We start from the raw sequence: 12,629 nt of genomic DNA, 5'->3' as shown, positions 1-12,629 counted from the left end.
CTCGCTGGTGGGGTGGGGTGAGGAGCAGAAAAGGCCTTGACTCTGTGTCAGCACTGCTCAGCAGTAACGAAAACATCCCTGTGTAATCAACACTGTTTCCAGCACAAATCCAAAACACAGCTCCATACTAGCTACTGGGAAGAAAATTAACTCTGTCCCAGCCAAAACCACAACATCTGCCTATGGGTGAATTAGGGCCCTGAATCTACAAAGACAAGGGCATATCTAAAAACTGTGCTGTGGGATGCTAAAGAAGGCTATTGCTTCTTCTAACAGCTCCCCTGACTGTTGCTCGTCACCATCCAAATGAGAGGAGAAGAAAGCATGGCAGGTTTTTACATTCCAGGCAGGAGCGAAACAGCAGCAGTAATTGCTTCCTGACCCCCAGGAAGGGGAAGAGGCACATATAAGCATATGGATAAACCAAAGATGCTGGTAGCTATTTCTCTGGCTGCCCAGCCAAAGAAATGAGGAATCAGTTTGATATTACCGAAGTGGCACTGTAGGAAGGAAGGGGATGGCCATGGATCTTATTCCCACTCCTTACGTCCCTACACACACACACGCTGCATGCCTAGGTGGTTGGCTGCAGTACAATTATTTATCAGGTTTTCATCCCATCTGCTTGGTCTGCCTCTTGCTCACAGGGTCCCGCTTCACAGGCAGCCTGGGGCCAAGAATGGGAGAGCAGGATTCTGGGCTGAAAGAGCCAGGAGGCAACTCTGTGCCCCAGCTTTTTCTTCCTTCTCCCTTTCCACCTCTATTTTCCCCAGTCTCACTTGCTCACTTTCACTCTCTACTTTCCTCTTCTTCCACCTCCATTCTCCTTACCTTCAGCTGCACTCCATCTTTCCTTTCCATCCTCTCTCTGGTCAATAATCCTATACTCAGTACTAACTGACCCATCAAGTGTGCAAAAAGGGAGAGGCTGGGGAATCAGACTGAAGTGCTATCAGGCTTAGAAACCCGTACTCTTTAATTCCATGCTTTCTCTCTCTCTCTTTTTTTCCCCACAGTTCCTTCTCAAAGCAAAGTATTGATGCTCCCAGCCTCTAAGCTGTAAGTCAAGAAACCTTGCAGACTAAAGACAGACAAATGGACATACACACAGCTCACACAGAATCCATAGGAAAACAACTCTTTCCAGTGTTTAAAAAAAAAAAAAATCATCAATCACACAAGCATATAGGGACCAACTCAATGCCTGGCTCAAAGATGTGCTGTTCCCAAGAATCGTTTTTGCCAGAGCTGAGTTTATTACCAGCGCAGTGTGTAAACCAGGTGTGCAAATGACACGTCATACTCACTCAGTCATGCAGCGCCATGCTCAGCCCTGACACCTGCATCCCCTGTTGTGTCTGAACCCAGCTGGTAAGTAACTCTCTCTCCTGCCCTGGGCTGCAGAAACATCACCTGGCTGAGATGTTCGGCACCCGGTTACCCCGTGCTTCAGCTCTCAGCCTGCCTTCAGCATCACTATCACAGCAGGAGCAGACGGCCCCAACAGAGATCAGGGTCCGCTTGTGCTGCTGGCTGTGTCTGTACACAGCAACAGAGCTCCTGCCACGGAAAGCCTGATGCCCAGGAGTCCAGCAAGTGCTCAGACTCCAGCCCCGCATGTGAGCAATAGCAGAACAAAGGGATGAAATGACTTGCCCAAAAGCAGAGCAAAAACCCGCCTCCTGTCCCCAGCTCCATCTCACAAGGCTCGCTTCAGCTCAATTCGCCAGCCCTGCTACACAGAGATAGCCTAAACTGGGACCTCTTCTGCCTTGGGAGCCACAAGGGGCATCTTTGCCTCTAACACTTTCCTGGCAATGTGAGGAACCCAGAGAGCCCCCTCGGAGTTTAAGTCGAACTGGCAGAACCAACAGAGGGAGAGAGCTGGGGACGAGAACTAGAAAAAAGGCAAGAAAAACAATCAATCCTCTTCAGACTTTCACTGTGAACAGTTTGATCTGGGAAGCGAAATGAGAGAGAATATGCCTAGCTCCTTGCAAAGCCATTTTGAGAGCCTCTTTCCTGATGACAAATGCCAGCTGAAAAGAAGAAAGGATCCATTTGATCTTTCTTTTTTAAAGCTACATGAGTGCTTACAGAAAAGAAAGAGAGGGAAAGAGAACCACATCAGGTTGCACCAATTCCCTTCCGACACCCCAGACACCCCTCGCTCACTTTTCAGTCCCTTTAGTGTGTTCAGCCAAAAGCTGAAACCCTGGAGGACATTGAATTGCTTCTGTTTAATGTCACTTGGGTGGGGATGAGTGCTGCAAAGGGGCGCTCCTGCTTACAGCTGGGGCTGATTCCAGGGAAAGGTTTTTTCACATGCAGACAAATTTTGTGCTATTTGTGCCCCTTTAAGGGAGGGAAATCCTGGGTTCTTTTCCAGCTCTGCTACTGAAGCACTTAGTGGTGCTGGGCAAATTATTCACCTTGTCATATCTCGGCTGCTTCACGTCACCAGGGCAGAATATTATTCCAGTGAAGGGAGAATAGGAAGTTATCCTGGGTATTGAGGCTGCACTGCACTGGTAGCAAGCTCCATCCCAGCCCAGTGGAGAGGGGGTGTGTATGATCCTTACCCACTGCCCTTCCCTCCTGAGTCTGAACTGGAAGATGTTGGGGGAAGACCCAGCTGAAAGACAGGGGATAACTTCTGTCCATCGCAAGGTGAGGTGGCTGTGCATAGCTCAACTAAAATGCTAGTCCCAGCTCTGTCAGCTGGAGCCACAGGCCACGTGAAACTTCTGATAAAGCCCATCCACGCAAAACAAGCCCCTTGCCCTAGTCACTTCAAACACTGCACTGCCTGCCTCAAAAGCATAGGCTGCCCTCTAGACAGGGCTGGCAGGGCAGCAAGCCTTGTTTTGGATCTGACAAGCTCAGCTTCAGAGGATGGCCAGCACAGGACGGGGTGAGCTAGAAAGGCCAAGGCTGAAGACAGCAGCTTCCCTGGTTTGCAAATAAAGAAATTAGTTCCAGTCCCCGTGCAATGAAGGCCTCCTGGCAGAGCTGTGTCAGGGAACCAGAATCAGCTCCGAGCATTCTGCAGAAGCACAGCTCCAGCAACTACAAGTGTCCAACTCTCCCCGCACATGCACAGGTTTTACCTTGGAGTGACACCACTGACAGTAATAGGACTGGGCCCTAATTGACCAGAGGGTGACTGAGGTTTCTACAGAGACTCCTTGGCCCTGTTCAAAGATCATATGTGCTGCTGAAAGCAGAAGCATTGTAGGCACTTACAGCTTCCATTCATAGGTGTGAGCTGGGGGGTTGGCATCAGATTTGCATATCAGCTTCACATCCTTCCGGTTGAGAAACCAGTTGCCATCAAAGCCCTCAATAGTGACTTCTGGCTCATCTGCAGGGGGACGAAAAAGATAGAAAAGCAGGATGGAAAAGGAGAGGAAAGAGTTATGGAAAAGGGAGGGGGAGAAAATGAAATAGGAAGAGATGAGGGGCAGGGGTGGGAGAAGGAGAGAGATTTCAAGGTGGGAAAGATGATGGGACAAGGAATGTGAGAGAGGGTGAATGAAGGAGAGAGAGAAGGGGAGGAACAAAGGGACGAGGCAGATGCAGAGAGAGAAAGAAGGTGTGAAAAAGAGAAAGCACATGATTATTCCAAGGGATCACTTCAGTTTTCACTCTCCAGAAAAAGAGAGCAGCCCCCTACTTCAGCCCCTCCACCAGACCAACACCTTCCCTTCAGAAAAATCCTCTTTTGCCAGACCTTATCACCCACCCCAGGGACTGACCACGCAGCATTGCTCTCCAGCCCTGCCCATGCTCACTTACACTGCACGTTGAGGGTCATGCTGTCAGTGAAGCGGTCCAGCTGGTAATTGACCACGCACATGAGCTGCTGCCGGTGGGCCTCCCGGCTCGGCACCAACCGGTACCGGCTGATCACTGTGATGGTGCCATTGCTATTCCGGATCTCCTGAAACTCCGCTTCCCCTTTGAGCTTGGTGTCCCAGGTGACAGTGCTGGGGGGCTTCCCATTAGAGGAGGTGCAGGTAGCTACCAAGATCTTTTCTGTCCTGCCAGACTTAGCAATAAGTGGCCGCTTGGTGCCCTCCATCCGATTCGTGGGCTTGGCTGCTGCAAGGAAGTGCAAAAAGGAGGAGGAGGAGGAGAAGAAAAGGGTACAAAGGAATGGTTAGAAAAGCAACGCTATCCTCTCTACTACAACCCAAGAGACATCTAGCAGCACTGAGCCTGTGACAGACCTTGTGGTGAATCCAGAGCTGCTGCAAATTGCCAGCAACCTACTCTGGGGAAAGAATGGTGGAGGTGCCCTAGATGCACAGATACACGATGGAAAGTCAATCCTTTCCTGCCATAGGTTTTCAGCCCTATGTTAGAATGAGAAACTGAAATTGGAGAGCAAATGAATCATGTAGACCTTGGGTGGGTTCTATTCACTCACAACCCTAAGCTCCATGAACAAGCTCTACTTGTGCTTAGGATCTCTCTTGTCTTTTCTCTCTGTTCACTTGACAGCCACAAGCTCATTAAAACTCACCACACCCTTAGGGAAAAGGTCACTGTTATTGCACCTGCATTAAGAGATAGGGGAACTGAGGCCTGGAAAGAGGAAGAGGCATTCCTGTGATAGCGCAGTGAACCACCTACCTTGGGTTCCCTGCTCTTCACCTCTTTACAGTCAACTTGAAAGATCATCATAGGTAAAATTTACACCCAAGATTCACCTTTGCCCTGAGCTCCCAGGACACGAGTCTCAGGTTCCTCCAGATCTGTTTAACTGGAGGCAATGGTTCACACTACAAAGCTTGCCCAGTATCTTACCCAGCACAGTCAGGTTCAGTTGACTTTCCCGGTTGCCTGTTGGGAAGGTAGCAAACTCACAGATGTAAACTCCCTCATCCTCCAGCTCTAGCCGAGAGAGCTGGATGGTGCCATCTTTGAAGGAAGGATTCCGGAAAGTCACCCGCTCTTTGTAGGGAGAGAGGATGGAGACCCCCATGGCAGGGTTGTAGATGGCCACATTCTGCTTGGAGCCGTTGGTGGCTTTCTGCCACGTGACCTGCGTGATCTTCACATTGGGGAGCGGATTGGTGAAGCTGCAGTGCAGGACCACATCTGTCCCAATAAACCCCGAGACTGTGTCATTGACTAAGACAGTCTGAGCTTGCAGCCCTGCAATAAAATGGAAAAGACATGAATATACGTGTACTTCTCAGACAGAGAAAGAGAGAAAAAGAAAGGTTCTTGGACATCAGGCTCATGAACTCCTTTATTTATTCCGTTTGCTTCTTCTTGGCTTGGCTGATACAAGAACAGACTATGGCTACAAGCACTCAGTACCTTCTGCAACTACCTGCATCCACCTGCAGCTCCTGCAGCTTCATTCCTGTTCATAAACACCTTCCTTCCCACAACTGGTGTTCACACTTCACTATGAGCAGCCCTAATGCTCTGCAGCCAACCTAGGGCTTGTGATCACCAAAAGGCACAAGGCTGGATCAATAATACTTTCCTTCCTTTTGTCTTCGATTTTGGATGACACTAAATCAGTTATTGTAAATATACAGAGCATGCGTATCTGGAGGCATATGAAAGCACTGATATTTATCAGCATAGCATATCCTAACATATGCTAACGCACACTCAGACATCCATTTAATCCTATTGGAAATGCATCAGTAATTAAATAAGCTGTAAAAACTCAGCCCTAATTTCAGAGTAGCAATAGTTCCCATATAAGAACAGATTTACGGCAGTGCCTGTACACCTTGCACGATCTACCTGCATGATCTAGATCATTTCTGTGGCCTTTTTTTAACCCCAGAAGTGGCTGCTTCCATCTTGATTCTGCGGAGTAAAGATGAAAGGTGCTTGGAAAAGTGATGGCTGGTGTTCATGACTGCTATTCTGTCTCAGTTGATTCCTCCCCTGACAGCTGGAGAAAAATGTCTCCCACCAGACTGACCCTGAAATTCATCTTTGGCTGCCACTGTGTCTTTCCCTAATCTGTATGTTTAGAGATAATGCTCTGGTAATTATACAGCCAGTATTTATATGATAAATACAACAGAGAAGCAAGGTGGTAAGAACAAGAAAAGCGGGTTTTGCTTACTGCTTCTGGCAGAATCTGAAACTGGATGTATTCTGGGAGACTGAGAGTAAAGGAAAGAAAAGGGTAATAAAAAAAGAAAGATGTACAAAGAGTGAGGAACATGAAAGGGTAATGAAAGAGAGAGAGGCTGGGGAAAGAAAAAAATGCATAGCAAGAGAAACAGGACAGCATCTTCCAACTGAAGGGACAGAGAATTTCTGAAATGTCACCCCTACCCTGTTCTTCCAGTGGACGAACGGGCTCCCCATGCAAGGCCAAAATGAACTCCTCAGTCTTAGCTCCCACAGACCCCTGGCAGATGCGCACTGCGACTTCTACACGTGAACCTGAGCAAGAGTAGTCTCCTTCCTGCAGTTTCACACACACACACAAGCGCAGGCATACAAAAGTCTTCTCACCCACAAACACCGCCGTTACCGTTCTCTCGGCACGCTCCCTCACTCCATGCCTGCTGTACTCAGACAGATCTCAGTCCCCACATCTCATCTAAGCCTCTTCTTTCTCCCCTTCTCCTTCTGTCTGTGCCAAGCCTGTGACCCTGAGGACAAGCCTCAACAATCCAGCCCGGCCATGAGACGCCATCAGCTGACCACAGTCATCAGCAGTTAAGACCGAAACTCAGTCTCTAGAGCTTTGTGTGAACTTGCCCCCTTCCCTGAGTCAAGCGCTGGTTTGCCCCACACCCTAGCATTGCGGCTGGGTGCTGAGGAATGTTTTTCAGCACTGCTTACAGCCACAGCAAAGCACTGGTGCCCTCACGTGCCTGCATGCATGAAGCCATTGAGTCCTTAGAGGCTGTTAGCTGAGCTGGCAGGGTTGCACGTGCCCCCTCCCAGCGTAGCCAGGGCCATTTTTGCCATGCATGTCCCTCTGGAAACCAGAAGGAAGGGATGTTCCTGCTCTGAAAGTCACAGCTGGACCATGTTTCTCCATGCCAACTGGAGGCACTGGCCTATTGGAGAAGGATGTCCAGGCAGTAAGACACAGTGAAAGACTTTTCTGACACCAGTCTGGCCTGTGCCCTGTGAGACCCCGTGGCCCACAACGGCCTTCCCAATGAAATGAGGGCACTGGGTGCAGAGCAGGGCTGGGTTTAGATAATGCTACGCTGGGATTTGAGGAAAGAACGGGTGGATGGGGAGGGGGGAGATGTCTCCAACATGCTTTGCAGCATATTCTGCTCCTTCTAGCCTGGAGGTGAGAGAGCCTCTTGCAGAATTGCCCACACCTGCGGAGGTGAGCAACAGCTTTGCCAAGCAGTCTGGCTCTGAAGTCTTTAGAGCCTCGCAAAGCGTGTGGGAGCTTGCCAGAGAGCAAAAGCAATCACGTAGCAAAGGCCCTGGGAACAACCTGCCGCCCATCTCATGGCTGCCTGGCTGTAGGTGTGCTCAGCACTCCCTCTTTCTCCCGAGGCTGGAGGAGAGCGGATTCATCAGTACCGGTCCCCACCTCTTTCATGAAGGGCCCATGCCCCCCAGCAGAGCCTGCCCGGGGCTGGGGCGATGGCACAGCTGGCTCTGCTCCCACACAAGCTCCCTGACCCCCCACAGGCCTCAGCAGTTCCCTTTGAACCAGGCTTTCGACATCCCAATAAAAGAGGCCCCGTTTGCGACAGCAGGAAGTCATGGCCAAGCGCCTCCTTGCAGTGCCAGAAAAGCAAGAGATGAGCCAAACCCCAGAGAGGAGAGGATGGAAAGTCACCGGCTTCTCCTCGGAGTTGCCCTTGCCGCGCAGCCGGGAGGACAGCCCAGCCTCTCCCTAGCGGGGCATGCGGACGAGCACTGCACGCAGGAGGCTATGCCAGGCTGAAGGCCACCACTGCCCAAGGATGGGCACCTAAGACTGCCTCTTAAATGAAGATATTGTCAACCAACCTGGCAGAGAATGTGATATATATCACAAGAGCGAGATCAATCCAATCCCTCACTTCATCATTACTATGCCCTTTCTTTACGCTATGATTTCCCTGCAAATTAATGAATGACCCTTTTAAAAATCAAGTGATTTTTCTTGATCTTGAGTGGTAGTAACAATTCCGAGTTCTACCCTCCCGCTTCTACCCAACCCTGCCATGGGATCCATGCATCAGTGCAGACTGTACTTGGACAGAAGCTGGAGAAAAAGCAGACTGGTGCTGACGAACCTGACCCTGAACCAGACCCCAGAATCCAGGGTCCTGCAGAACCCTCCTTCACCCAGGTGTAAAGTCAGACTTTCGGCTAGGGAAAAAGGTGGTGCCAGTTGAGGACTGCTTGCCAACAACAAAATGCTGCCAAAGCTGGGATTCAGGCCCCTACATGTAGCAGCTTTAACAAAAACACATTCCAAACTTTCTAAAGGCTTCAGGGGAAAAGGGAAAAAAAAAACAGAAGAAGAAATAACAAAACAAAACAAACAAAAAATACCCCCAAAAACCCCAAACACTGTGCGGAAATCGTGTTTCCTTTCCAGGTGACTGAATAACTTATGACTCTTTTGCAAGACAGGGGAAACTCTTTATGTTCCGTTCCTCCAAGCTTCTCATCAGGGAAATAACGCACCCATTGCTCTGCTCCATACCACGGCAGTAACACCCACACCTCAACAGCAATGATGAGGAAGGGGAACAGATGGAGTAAAGGGGTTTTGCAAGTTGCTGGATCAGCTTCCCATGCTCCCCATCCTAAATAGAAGCCAGAGGGCAAACCAGCTGCCGTCATGCTCTGGGGAGCATTGGTTTGCAAGGTGACTGAGCTGGGATGGCGCGTCTTCCCTTGCCGTTACACACTCAATAATTCACCAGGGCAAATCCATAGATAATTGATGGCAATAAGCGTGCAAGGCCGGGAGAGGAGGAGAAAATAAAATCACTAATTAGCCTCTGGAGAGGCTTGAACATATTAAGCAGGATGTGTGTGTGTGTGCGTGTGTGCAGTGCTGGGGTTCACCTTGCTGCTTCTTTGCTGAACGATGTATGTGGTTGGTATGGCAGAGAAAAGGCTTGGGATACATCCTGCCATTTGCAGTTCCTACGCCAGATCTCCCAGTGCCCACCAATCCACTCTGACACCTCCCAGGGGGCAGCCAGCATGCAAGGAAGGATTAGCTATATAGGTTGAAGCTTGCCGAGTTGCGTTTTACTCATTAGTGTTTTGGTGTTACTTTTTGTTAAGGACCAAAAGCAGTAAAAAAGGGCTAGCTGAGTGCCAAAGACATTTTGGTGCCAAGACCTCATTAATGGAGACCTCTGAGATCCTACTCCTCCACCTTGGCCTCTGAAGTGGTTTGTGTTGATGCCTTTCCCCACGATCCCAAACCCAGATATTTACTAAGTCATGCAAAGCCTTGGGGGCAACTGTGCAGAACTCACGGTGCCCTGTGGCACAGGCAGTGGGCTGGGAAGGAAGGTCTGGACTCCTTGGGTGTGAGGGGCGCTCGGGGAGGGAGCAGACTAAGTGGCAGCTGGTGGCTCTTGAACCTGAAAACCCTTTCTCCTAAAAGCCTGAGAGGTACTGTTACATTGAGGCTCCCACACTTGCAAATCTGGTTCTTGCTCCCCCGTATAGAAAGTTCTGGAAGTGTTCTCCAGGCACTAGTGAGCTCTGTCACAACAGCGAGCCTCCAATCAATGCCTCTTTGTTAAGAACCATGTGAACTCCACACTGCTTTGCACAACTTTGCCTCTGCTGAGCCTCTCACCAATTTCTCTCCCTCCTGTTCCCTGATACTCATCTCACCCCAAGGGCATTGAAACAGCCCTTGGCAGAAGTGTGGTGAGCCACCCTTTGGTGTGGCAATATCATGGCTGATGCAAATGTCAGAGGAATCAGTCCTGATAGTCTTTGCATCACTTAGAACTAAACTGAAGGGTCACAGTAACCAGACCTTACAAAAGGACAAAACAATGCATCATGCTTCAACCTACAAAAGACCCTAAAGCACCTGATTTTGAGACAGCCCCTTGCACTTGCACCTTGACTATGGGCAATGATGTCCTGTACACGGTCCTGTATGCCTCACAGACACTTCAAACAGATCTCTAAGAACTTTCCATGAGGGTAAAATGGGATGGAACAGGAGCTCAAAACTTTACAGCTGGTGGCACTTATAAATTTTTCTCCTGGTATTTCTGAATTCATCTTTCAAGTCTTCCCTATTTTTAAGTGGAAATCACGGTCTGAAATGCAATCTTTGTGGGGCAGAACACAACCAGCCTCCAACAGCCCAAAGGAACGCCACAGGTGTGTTAGGCAGGGTGGGAAATGGGAAAGAAGATCCTAAATCCCAGCAGGGGAATTTCAGGTGGCAAGACGCAAAGGTTTGAGCTGGCGCTTGGCCAAGATGTTGGGGTTAATACCTTTCCTCTTGCCAGAGAGACTTTGTATTGATTGCCAGGCATTCAAATCAGTACTCTGCTGCTCTTCCAAAAGAGCACAGCGCCTGTCTCACCCTGCTTAGTCAATGGCTTGCAGCTGACTGCAATGAAGGAGTGGCCTCCAGTGCCTCGCCAACGTGCACTTCCTGCAGCAGCAGACTTTCACTGGAGGTCTCTCTGTCATGCACTGATTCAGTTCTGCCCCACTTAAGTGTGGAGCTTGAACACCAAAGGGATTAGAAGAGGAAAACTGACCTTCCAACACAAGGCGGGGGGTGTGTGTGTGGTGGTGTTAGAAAGATGAGAGAGTAAGAGATGTGGCAAGATTATAGCTCCAGGTGACATGCCTGCACATGAAAGTGAAAGGCCTGAGATAACATTGTGATCGGGTGGGGGTACACCAAGAGAAACTGCAAGCCCAAGCATCCCTTCCCCCAGCTGAGAGCTGGGAGCTTTATGGGAGCTGACAAGAAAATGGCAGCGTGTACAATGGCCCATCTGGCTCTTATCCAAATCCCTCTCAAAAAAGAAAGAACGGGCTTGGCTTTGGCTTGCAAATGGGAAACACAGAGCCTTTTACCCTAGGTCACTGGTTCATATCCAGAACCAGCACATAGTAGCAACAGCAGAGATGTTATTATCTGAGGACCAGTCAATGGCTTGTATTGAGCGAGGTCTCTAGCCAGCCCTCCATTGGCTGTCTGCTGGGAGAGGACAGTGGAGATGCCTTTGGGATAAGGCAGGGTTGCCTTCTCCTGCCTATGCAGTATTTCCTCTCTGGATAAATAGAGAACAAAGCAGCCTCAAGATCCATTTGAATGAAAGATCTTTCCCAAAGGGCCTGATCCATTGATGCTCCGCTTGTTCTCTGTTAAGGTTTGGGAAGTCTGTTCATTGAGCCACCACTGGGATTCACACAAAGGCCCTAAACAAGACCAATGCCATGTTTGTCCTAGGTGTTCTTCATAGAAATAGATGAAAGAAAAGCAGACGCCAGGGTGAGACCGGCCACAGATCAAACAGACAGAGAAAAGCAGAGATGAACACCAGACTAGACCACTAGTTCTTGCTGTCTGTGCTTCAACCTTGCAAACACCCTCAGTTGTGGCCAACCTTCTAGTTCTCTAGGAAAAGGGCTGCAAACCAGAGGAGTGGGAAGGGAACAACCATGCCTGCCTTCGCTCCTGGCTTTCACTCTTTCCTGTACCTTTCCTGGCTTTCACACAGCTGCTTTGCTTCACCCCCCAAGTCAAGAGAAGGGGAACACGCCCCATGGCAAAAGCAGGAAGGCTGGCAGAGCAGGGCTCCTGCTGAAAGAGCTGACACAGCACTGGGAAAGGCCTTCCTGCAATAAAGCTATGAAACCCCATGCTCAGCAACAAAGCACAAAGGCTCCTCAGTCACTGCGGAGGAGCCAGCTCCTGTTGCCCGCCCCGCCCCACAAGCATGTCAGCTAATCCTTCGGCAAGAGCTGCCAGTTCCCACACACCTGAGCAGTGAACCAGACTGCCCCTTGCCTCTACCTGACGTGCACCAGTGCTCAGTACTTGGCCCACTTTCCCGTCCATGCAGCCTGTCCCTCCAGGCCTTTTGGACTGGACTTTACTCCAGCTCCTTCCTCAGCTCTGTTCCCACTGTGCGCTCTTACTCATAGTTGTCCAGTGCCTGGGTTCAGAAGATTCCCATCTCCTTTCCCTTTGTGGCCTTGTGCAACTTATTACACAGCTAAGTTACATCTCCCTTCTGCCCCCGCTACCTGTCTCCATAAGCCGGGAGATGACTGCCCCTCAACCTGGTCTACAATGCTTGTTTCTTTGACTTGCCCTCCCCCCATTTTAGCCTTACCAATTTTCCCACACCTCTTGCGTCTCTCCAACATCATCACCACACCCCAGGCCACTCACTTGCCTCTTCTCATCCCTGGCCACTAGTTCCTCTGGAGGGGCACCAGTGAACATGTCCAGGATCATAATTCTGCACTAGGAAAAGCAGGCAGCTGGCCAGGCAAAGACAAGGGTGGACAAAGAACAAAAAATCAAAGACCCTTCTCTCAAGAGTCATCTTGTTGCCTGCCAGCAAGGAAAAAGCCAGGGTTTTCTTGCTTACCAAGACCTGTAAACAAGAGGGAGGACTGAGAAAGGGGACCACATTCAGAGCCAATGCTTATTTGGT

General features: G+C 49.8%; 1 protein-coding gene across 1 annotated transcript in view; it reads right to left on the bottom strand.

Moving 5' to 3' along the window:
- The window catches only part of NECTIN1 (nectin cell adhesion molecule 1), a 65,624-nt gene extending 53,197 nt beyond the window's left edge, over window positions 1-12,427 (bottom strand). Inside the window, exons 1-5 of the mRNA XM_009286750.2 lie at window positions 12,362-12,427; window positions 6,319-6,451; window positions 4,813-5,163; window positions 3,799-4,101; window positions 3,247-3,364 (exon numbers count right to left, since the gene is read on the bottom strand). Of these exons, the coding sequence (XP_009285025.1) occupies window positions 3,247-3,364; window positions 3,799-4,101; window positions 4,813-5,163; window positions 6,319-6,451; window positions 12,362-12,427 (971 nt within the window). The remainder of the gene's footprint in view (window positions 1-3,246; window positions 3,365-3,798; window positions 4,102-4,812; window positions 5,164-6,318; window positions 6,452-12,361) is intronic.
- Between the last annotated feature and the right edge of the window lie 202 nt (window positions 12,428-12,629).

Source organism: Aptenodytes forsteri, unplaced genomic scaffold, assembly GCF_000699145.1.
Source record: "Aptenodytes forsteri isolate BGI_AS27 unplaced genomic scaffold, ASM69914v1 Scaffold760, whole genome shotgun sequence".
NCBI lineage: Eukaryota > Metazoa > Chordata > Aves > Sphenisciformes > Spheniscidae > Aptenodytes > Aptenodytes forsteri.
This window is presented reverse-complemented; position numbering and strand designations above follow the sequence as displayed.